We start from the raw sequence: 9440 nt of genomic DNA on the forward strand, positions 1-9440 counted from the left end.
CATATATATATATATTTAAAGTTATTTCTCCCAGCTCTATCCAAGACCCAGTTCACCTGTTCATTTGCTCTTTCTTAGTTGAATTTGCTTTAAACAGTTTTATAGCACTGAATTTTAGGGCTATGTTACAATGGAAAAAGTGAACATAGAATAACTTGAATATGATTAGTCTTTTTGTGTATGTCAGTACCAATAACACTGTTTATAAATTTTATTTTCTTCATTCTGCCTCTTCTCACTTGCTAGACACGCTCTTCACTCAGGGAATATAGCACATCTGTCGCGACTCGAGGTGTGATCCATTCCAACAGAGCCCGGGGGTTTGCTCACTGCCAAGCAGGGGGATCAAGCTTTCGACCATTGCACAAACCCCAGTGGTTTCTAATCCATAAGAAGGTAAAAAGGAATTCTAGACGTTGCGTAGGTGAACTCTATGAATTGTTTTGATAAAGCAAGGGGTTTTTTAAGTTAAAACAAGAAAAATGGTTTATTCTTAAAAAATATTTGCCAGATTAGAATTGTGATAAAATGTAAAAAGGATGATTTTCCTAAATGTTTAGTCACTTTTTAAAGGGAAAAAAACCACTAAGAATTTGAGTGTACATGCCTGTTTCATTTATTATTTGAATTGTATTAGAATCAAAGTATAGTTAGTTATGATTAATAATAAACTAGCTGGCGCCTGAAATCTCAGCACTTGGGTGGCTGAGGCAGGAGGATTGCCTCAAGTTCAAGACCAGCCTGCACTACACAGTGAGACCCTGCCTCAAAAAAAAAAAGAAAAGCTCTAGGATACAAATTTCAGTTAGAAATAAATTTGATACCTGTTCTACTACATGATGGTCATACTATTTAATACAACATGCAGTCACACAGCCCTTAAAATAAAAGATACATGACAGAAGACATGTTCTGAGAACTGCACTGGTAGGTGATGTGTGGTTGTGTAAACATAGAATGGTTTTTTCTGGAAACGGGGTCTCTTGCTGTGTAGCCCAGGATGGCCTCAAACTTGTGACCCTCCTTCCTCAGCTTCATGAGTACTGGGATTACAGGCATGTGCCACCACACCCAGCTCATAGAATATTCTTACACAAGTTTAAGTTGTATGGATCAGTCATCTAATGTGGTCTCTTAATCAAATCAAGAGAGATGTTAAACCTGAGATCTATGAGGCTGCTGCTGGTATAACATGAAGTTATCGATTAAAACTAGGAAAATTATGTAGGACTGATTAGATAAACTCTTATGAGTATATTTATGCTTTATAATCCCTCTCTTGTGATAGACTTAGTGTGGAATACATAATCATATTTTTGTTTTATTTGCCTTTCATCTTTTTTTCTTTTCCCTGCAGTATCGGGAAAACTGCCTGGCAGCAAAAGCACTTTTTTCTGACTTCTGCCTACCAGCTTTGTGCCTCCAGACTCAGTTGTTACCATATCTTGCACTCCTGACCATCCCAATGAGAAATCAAGGTAATCACGGCTTTCCTTTTCCCAAAAAGAACTTTCATACCAATCTGTTTTTATGAGTCAATTCATGACTAAACTAGTGAGAAGAAATTTTTCCCTTTCTTTCTTTATTTTATTTTATTTTTGGTACCAGGGATCAAACTCAGGACCTTATGCTTGTGAGGCAGGCAGTAGCACACTGAGCTAAATCCCTGGCCCTCCCTTTCTTTATTTTTTAACCCCAAAGTAATATATACTTATTATTGATAAATGATATAGAAGCATACAAAGTAAAATGAAAACTACCTCCCCTTCAAGGTAAATTGTTCCCACCTTTCTTCTGTGTGCATACAAAGGCAGATGAGATAAGCTTCCGTCTGCTTCTGTCACTTCACATGGGTAGCCTTCCATGTTGTGTAAGTCAGTGTCAAAGCAGAAATATTAAAATGTGCTCATATCTAATATTTGTCTAAAACTTATAATTTTATTTAACTTTTTTTTTTTGGTACCGGAGATTGAACTCGGGACCTTGTGCTTGCAAGGCAAGCAACAGAAACACTGAGCTGAATCCCTGGCCCTTACTTAACTTTATTGATGAATATTTTGGCTGGTTTCTAAATTGCAGTTGGTGCCATTGGTAGTATATATGTACATTAAACTTACAAGTGGTAAGATTATAAAAAAGCACTACAAGCAATGTCAGTGTGCCTATAGCTGTGTTCACTTGGACAAGTGGTATTTCTTCTGACACTTGCTTCTTTATGAAGTTTACCAGTTTTCCTATCAGTTGTTCCTCTGTCTTATTTTGTTTTTGTTTGCAGTGCTGGGAACTGAACCCAGGGAATACTGAGCTACATCCCCATCCCTTTTTAGTTTATTTTGGAAAGAGTGATGGTCAGTTTCCCAGGCTGACCTTGAATTTGTCATCCTTCTGCCTTAGCCTCCCAAATAGTTGAGATTACAGAGATGTACACCACTCCTAGCTCTGAAGTTAAAAGATAGAGTTTACGAGTTGTCAGAAGAGAACTTTAGAGAGTAATTGTCAACTCTGATGCCATGAACAGTTTCATTGTAGAGCTTTGGAGAGAATGCTTTGTGTTGTTGTTGTTGTTGTTGTTGTTGTTTTATACTAGGGATTAAACTAGAGCCTTTACACTGAGCCATATCCCTGTCCTTTTTTATTTTGAGGCAGGATCTCACTAGGTCACTAAACTGCCCAGGTTGGGCTTAAACTTTCAGTCCTCCTGCCTCAGCTTTGCCATGTGCTAGGATTAGAATAGTATGCACCACACATGACTTGGTACTTAACCTTTTTTTTTTGAGACAGGGTCTCACTATGTAGTGCAGGCTTGCTTGAACTCGCAGTGATCCTCCTGCCTCAGCCTCCTGAGTGCTGGGGATTCAGGTGTGCACCACCACATCCAGCTTCTTTTCAGTTTTACTGTTTGAATTCTGCCTTAGGTTCTCTTTTTAATTGAATTAGTCTTTTTGATGAGCCAGATTTGGTTTTGTCACTTTAAAAAATAAACACCATTATGCTATGAACTTCCTTAATTACTACTTAAGCAACTTTCCAAGTATTAGTATGTTTGTATTTCCTGAGACTTACTTAGGAGTCCACTTAACTTCTAGGAGTATTGATTTTTTTCTTTCTTTCTTTTTTTTCTCTTTTTTGAGGCAAAGTCTCACTGTGTAGTTCAGACTGACCTTGAACTTACTATGAAGCCCAAGCTGGCCTTGAACTCATGACAGTCCACCTGCCTTAGCCTCTAGAGTGCTGGGATTATAGGTGTGTGCCACCACATCCAGTCTCCTTTGTATTTATTCATTTGGTTGTTTGCGTCTTTGTATGATTGCTGGATTTTTTAGGTGTTCATTTGTAATTCCTTTTTACTTTTATTTATTTTGATGTCAAGTTTTCCTGATTAGACTAGCACATGTCACTTTAACCTAACTCTGTCCCATTTGATTTTCCCCATATTCTTGGAATACTTGTTTTTGCAAAACAAAATGTTCCTGATTCATTTTATACTCTTTCTGTGCCAGTTCTGAGGCCTGGAATTTCTGGGAGCCCTGCATCCTCTTTGTGGGAATGACATTTCGGAAGTAGGATCTGGGCACTAGATGTGGTCATTGCTGTCAGAGTGTCATTGTTTGTAGGCTTTTTCAGTGAAACAAAGCTAGGAACTACAGTATGGCTATTTATAAAACATGAGTTCATTACCGGGTGTGGTGCTTCAGGCCTGTGATCCCAGCTCTTAGGAAGCTGAGGCAGGAGGATTACCACAAATTGGAGGCCAGCCTGGACTACATAGTGTAACCATCTCAAAAAACAGAAAATAAAACAACAGCAAAAAACCTAAGTTCATACCAGTACATTCAATTTCAAACACCACAGAGTTTATTTTAACCTTTTTTCTTTTCATATTTGTGCTTTTTTTTTTTTTTTTTTTTTTTTTCCTGTGCCAGTGATAGAACCTGGGGACTTATGCTAGTAGTCTTTACCACTGAGCTACTCCACTGACCCTGTCCTTCCCCTTTTGAACAATAAGAGCCATCTCTTTCATTTTGCTGAATATATTTACTTAATTTGCTCAGTATAACCCACTTCCTTTAGGCCCAGCCCTAATCCCGCAGCACACTGGGCACAGCCACCCCTTTCACAGAGTCCTGCTATAGGCCCTCGTGTCAGTTTCCTGAGCAAGATTGGGGCAGTACCGCCTGGAGCTTGGGAGAAAGGCAGCCTCTCAGCACTGGCTACCAAATAAGTCTACGTTGTAATAGGATCCTCCTGGTGATTGGTGTGCATTTGAGAAATACTGGATTAGATTATTTACATTGAAATAATCTAGAGAATCATTTTATCCATTCATTAAATATTGTGAGGATTGGGATTTAGCTTAGAGGTAGAGCAATTGCCTAGTATGTTCAAGGCCTTGGGTTCAGTCTGCACTGGGGAAAAAAATCAGATTCTAAGATCAAATCTCTAAGTTTGTATATCAAAGAGACTTTTGGGAAAAAAAATCCCAATTGTATAGTGGATTTAAGAGCCTTCATACTGTTTGTTATATTTGTAAACTTTAAAGTGGGTTATTTGGCTGGGATGTTGCCCATTGGTAGAATGAATGGTTGGTATGCACAAGGCTCTGGATTCTATCCACAGCACTGACAAAAAAAAGCTTAAGGGTAAAAGGTTTAAAAATTTTTGTCTAGCTGGTTATGATAGTGCATTACTTGTAATTCTATCACTCAGGAGGTTGAGTCAACAGGATTGCTGCAAGTTCAAGGCCAGCTTGAGTTACATAGCAAGACCTTACCTCAAATAAAATGTAGCCAGGCTTGTTGGCACATACCTGTAATTCACAAATTCAAGCCCGACCTGGTCATTTTAGCAACTTAACAAGACCCTGTCTTAAAAAAAAAAGGGCTGGAATGTAGCTCATTGCAAAGGCCCTGGGTTCCATTCCCAGTACTGCAAAACAAAAAATCAAAGACAAGAAAACAGTTAATAATGTATATTTGAAAACTGCTAAAAGTAAATAAATAAGTATTTGAGATAATATATTTGTCGTTTGTTTGTTTTGATACCAGGGATTGAACTCAGGACCTTGCACTTGTGAGACAGGTGGCAGAACCACTGAGCTAAATCCCCAGCCCAATACATTTGTCAGATAGCTTGATTTAGCCATTCCACAATGGATGCATACACAAGCATATCCTGTTATATACCATAAAGACAAATAATTTTAACTTATCAATTAGGGCCAGGGATTTAGCTCAGTGGCTCTGCACCTGCCTGGTAAGCACGAGGTCCTGAGTTCAATCCCCGGTACCAAAAAAATAAATAGAAATAAAGAAACTAGGCATAGCAGCATATACCTGTAATCCCAGCACTCAGGAGACTGAGGAGGATTGCCAAGTTCAAGGCCAGCCTGGGCTACATAGTGAGTTCAGGGCTGGCCTAGACTGTATAAGAAGACCCTGTATCAAAAAATAATAGCTGGGCATGGTGATACATGCCTGTAAATCCAAACACTCCTGGAGATTGAGGCAGGAAGATCACAAGTTTGAGCCCAGCCTGGGCAACTTCACAAGACCCTATCACAAAAGAAAAAATAAAGGGCTGGGATGTAGCTCAGTGCAAAGGCCCTGGATTCAATCTCCAGTGTGAATGAATGAATGAATGTAGCAGGTAGCACCTGCTCAATTTATTGAGACCCTGTCTCAGAATTAAAACTAAAAAGGGCTGGGAATGTAGCTCTATTGTAGAATGCTCCTGGGTTCAAGCCTCAGTACCACCACCACCACCAAAAGAAAAAAAAGGAATGATGGTGTTAAAAACTTTTCAAAAATATGTTTTCAGCTCAGATTTCTTTTATCCACGATATTGGAAAACTTCCTCTGAAACAACATTTTGAAAGGTAAGCTGATGATCTTAATTTGCAGAATGCTATTCCTGAAATGTTCCCTGAATCCACTCAACATGCAATCAAGAAATGTTATCTATAGAATCCCAAAGCACATGTATGTATGTACCCATGCAGTTACATTGTGGATCTCTTATGAAATATAAAAGCATGTATTCACCTTCTCCCAGTGGAATATGTCAGACTAAATGAAAGTATAGAATCAAAAAGCCAAAAAATCATTAGACAATAGTTCAGCACATCTTGCTAATCTAGAAACCTCTCTTCAGCTTTCCTGCAAAGAGGTCTCCTCTTAGGTCTCCTCAGCGTATGGTTGAAGACCTACAGCACCCAGGAACAGCCTCAAAAAACAGTGCCACCTATTTTTATATTTATTTTCTATTTATATTTCCTTATTTTAGAAATTCAGACAAAAGATAGATATACAGTATCTCTAGTATTCATTTTATTAGAAAGTAGCCTCTCTGCTATGCCAGTGATTTACACAAAGCCTACTTGACTTTGAGAATATGTTTGACTGAGTTTGATTTATTGGATTGGAATTACTCAGCATTTTTTTTTTTTTTTTTAATTTCAAAAGTTGTTGCTTACTGGTTACAAGGACAAAAGTGATGAAAGTGGCACCTATTGTGCCTTGTCAGCTTCCTCCTTTTCCTGGTCCCAGACGGAAGACTTTCCCTGCCTGGCTTTTTTCCTCTTTTGTACTTACAAGTGTATAAGGCCTGTGTAGGGCTCATGACCTCTTGTGGATTTGTAGAGCACCTTTCCTATTACTCAGGGACAGTGAGGGGCCCTAACACATCATCCCACCACAATGTGATTGAGCCTCAGACCTTTTAGACACTTGGCTTTTCTCCTTTCCTCCCTCTGAATCAAAACAGGACTAAGTCTCTGTTGGCTTCTTTCCATCCTGAGATGATAACATGAAAGTAAAAGCAGAATAAGTATTTTCTGTTATCTTTTTGTTCCTAAGATGTGTTCACTTTCAAATGCATCCTACTCATCCAGAGTAACTGTCTTGACATCTCTCTTTTCCCCTTCCCCTTTCTTCACATAAATCTTAGGAGAAAGAAAAGATGTAAGGAAACAAGTGGGAATCTTGTATTTATTGGTTCAACTACTTACTCTGACTTGGGTGGCAGGATTTATCAATGCTGATGTATTGCATGACCAGTACTGTTACCTTTAATTTATACTGATCATGTTTAACCTATTCTGAAAATACTTAGTATTAACATTTAACATAATGTTTAATACCTGTGTAATTTTTGTAATTCAGCCTATACCTTATTTTTGTACTTAGCTTCTTTTCATCTTCTATTATGATAGCCTTATAAATAAACCATCCTGCATATGAAATACTTAATCAGAAAGAATTAACTAGAAATGAAAGTGCCACACAGGTATATTCCTTTTGCTCTGCATGCCAGAATGTTTGCAAGAATATATATAATTTTTTACCCACTTACACTGTATCAGTATCTTTTCTTTCTTCTAACTATTGCCATAGGTAGGTTTTATCACTTTTAAGTTTCTTGCCCTGTGTGGTGGTACACACTTGTAATCCCAGCACTCAGGAGGCGGAGGCAGGAAGATTGCGTCCACAGATTAAATGCCAACCTACATAGTGAGTTGAAGGCCAGCCCAAACTATATGGTGAGACCTTGTCTAAAAGAAAAAGTATCTGCAGTTACGAAGATGATAGTAAGGGCTGGGATTTAGCTCAGTAGTGCCCTGCCGCCTTGCAAACACAAGGGCCTGAGTTTGATCCCAGTACCAAAAAACAACAAAAAAATAAAAGTAAAAGTTCTTTACTGTATTTTCATTTCTACTTTATTGATTGATTGATTGATTGGTATTGGGGATCAAACTCAGATCCTTGCACTAGTGAAGCAGCCGCCGGAACCCTGAGCTAAATCCCTAGCCCTTCATTTCTACTTTAAAGTTACAAATTAGGTTGAACAATTTTAGTGACATTTGGATTTTGTAAACTTTTTCTCGGTTTTTTGCCTGTTTTTCTGTTATAAATGACAGACCGAACTAGAATCAGGCTTCCCCTCCCCTTATTGGGGAGTGAACTCAGGGCCTTTGCACAGAAGTAAATCTCTGGCCCCTTTTTTATTGTGAGACAGGCCAAGTTGCTAAATGGACCAGTTGGACTCCTCAGGGTTCAAGCTTGGGATCCTCCTGGTCTGCCTCACAGAGTGCTGGGATTACAGGCGTGGGCCGCTAAGTGGCTTGGCATCCCTGCTTCGGTAATACTGAGGTCTGCCCTGTGAATCTGACAGGTGGAAGATGGAGGCCCTGGCCGACAGGGAGCACGCACTGATGGACCCGGACAGCGGAGATGAGGCCTTGCTGGGCAGTGCGGCACCCCCTGCCCGGGATGGGGATGGGGATGTGCCGCGGGAGCCGCACCCAGCCGCCCCGCTGGAAACGTGGTCTCTGCCCTTGAGTCAGAGCAGTGGAAGCGAGCTGCCGGCCAGCCAGCCCCAGCCCTTCTCCTCGCACCTGGACACGGAGGACGACGACTGCGTGACCATAGAAGAGTATGACAGTGAGGGGACATAGGGGCCCGCCTGTCCCGCTGTGTGCCGCCGGATTCGTTGGCACTTTCTTCGGTGGGATCGGAACCATTTGTGTTTCTTCGATGAACTGCAAGCTGTTGTTCTTCCTCTTGAATTTCATCACGAGCACCTGGCTCCTCTGCAGTCCTGGAGTGCGAGGGAGCTCAGGCCTCCAGGCGCTCTCAGTTCTCTAGTATTTATTTAGTCCTGTGACTGGGTTAGGGAGAGGTGTTAAGCGTTTATGCCAAACATCAGAAAATGTGAAGGAAGACCCTAGAACACAAAAGCAGTGTGGAGTGTTGTAAATGGACCACAGTGTAGGATGCAAATGAGTATACATAAGTGTTGTGCCTTATTTACAATTTGTCTCCATCTTCTCAGATACCATTTTTATATGATGTACAGTGCAGTGTTTTAGATGCTTTGGAAAGTATGTAATAATTTATATCAAGATTAAAATGTTGGATCTCATTTTATTTCTGCTGTCTTTAAACGCTGCCTACCATGTACTTTCTGCCCTGTCCCTCCGACGTCGTCGTAGTACATGCATTTTCTTCCCCCTCATCAGCTTTTGTGGTGGCACACACCTTTAATCCCAGCACTCTGGGAGTTGAGAGGGGAAGATCGCCGCCAGTTCCAGCCCTGTCTGAGCCACATAGTGAGTTGAAGGCCAGGCTGAACCACACAGCAAGATCCTGTAGAAAACCGAGGAATAAGCGGGCCTGGGCGGTGTCACAGCGGTCGCACCTGAGACTGGCGCCCGCGGCTCGGCACAGCGGTGGGGCGGGGTTAATCCCAGCACTCTGGGAGTTGAGAGGGGAAGATCGCCGCCAGTTCCAGCCCTGTCTGAGCCACATAGTGAGTTGAAGGCCAGGCTGAACCACACAGCAAGATCCTGTAGAAAACCGAGGAATAAGCGGGCCTGGGCGGTGTCACAGCGGTCGCACCTGAGACTGGCGCCCGCGGCTCGGCACAGCGGTGGGGCGGGGGGT

General features: G+C 41.0%; 1 protein-coding gene across 3 annotated transcripts in view; it reads left to right on the plus strand.

Annotated features, from left to right (window-relative positions):
* The window catches only part of Rad17 (RAD17 checkpoint clamp loader component), a 33305-nt gene extending 24398 nt beyond the window's left edge, over nucleotides 1-8907 (plus strand). For 2 of the 3 annotated variants that reach the window (XM_010637304.3, XM_010637305.2), the window contains exons 14-17: nucleotides 247-396; nucleotides 1358-1478; nucleotides 5818-5875; nucleotides 8170-8907. In XM_010637304.3, the coding sequence (XP_010635606.1) occupies nucleotides 247-396; nucleotides 1358-1478; nucleotides 5818-5875; nucleotides 8170-8452 (612 nt within the window). In that variant the 3' untranslated portion in view covers nucleotides 8453-8907. The remainder of the gene's footprint in view (nucleotides 1-246; nucleotides 397-1357; nucleotides 1479-5817; nucleotides 5876-8169) is intronic. The other variant, XM_010637306.3, reaches the window with a different exon arrangement.
* Nucleotides 8908-9440: the final 533 nt, after the last annotated feature.

This window comes from Fukomys damarensis, unplaced genomic scaffold (genome assembly GCF_012274545.1).
Source record: "Fukomys damarensis isolate Sample0158 unplaced genomic scaffold, DMR_v1.0_HiC HiC_scaffold_1, whole genome shotgun sequence".
NCBI classification, from domain to species: Eukaryota; Metazoa; Chordata; class Mammalia; order Rodentia; family Bathyergidae; genus Fukomys; species Fukomys damarensis.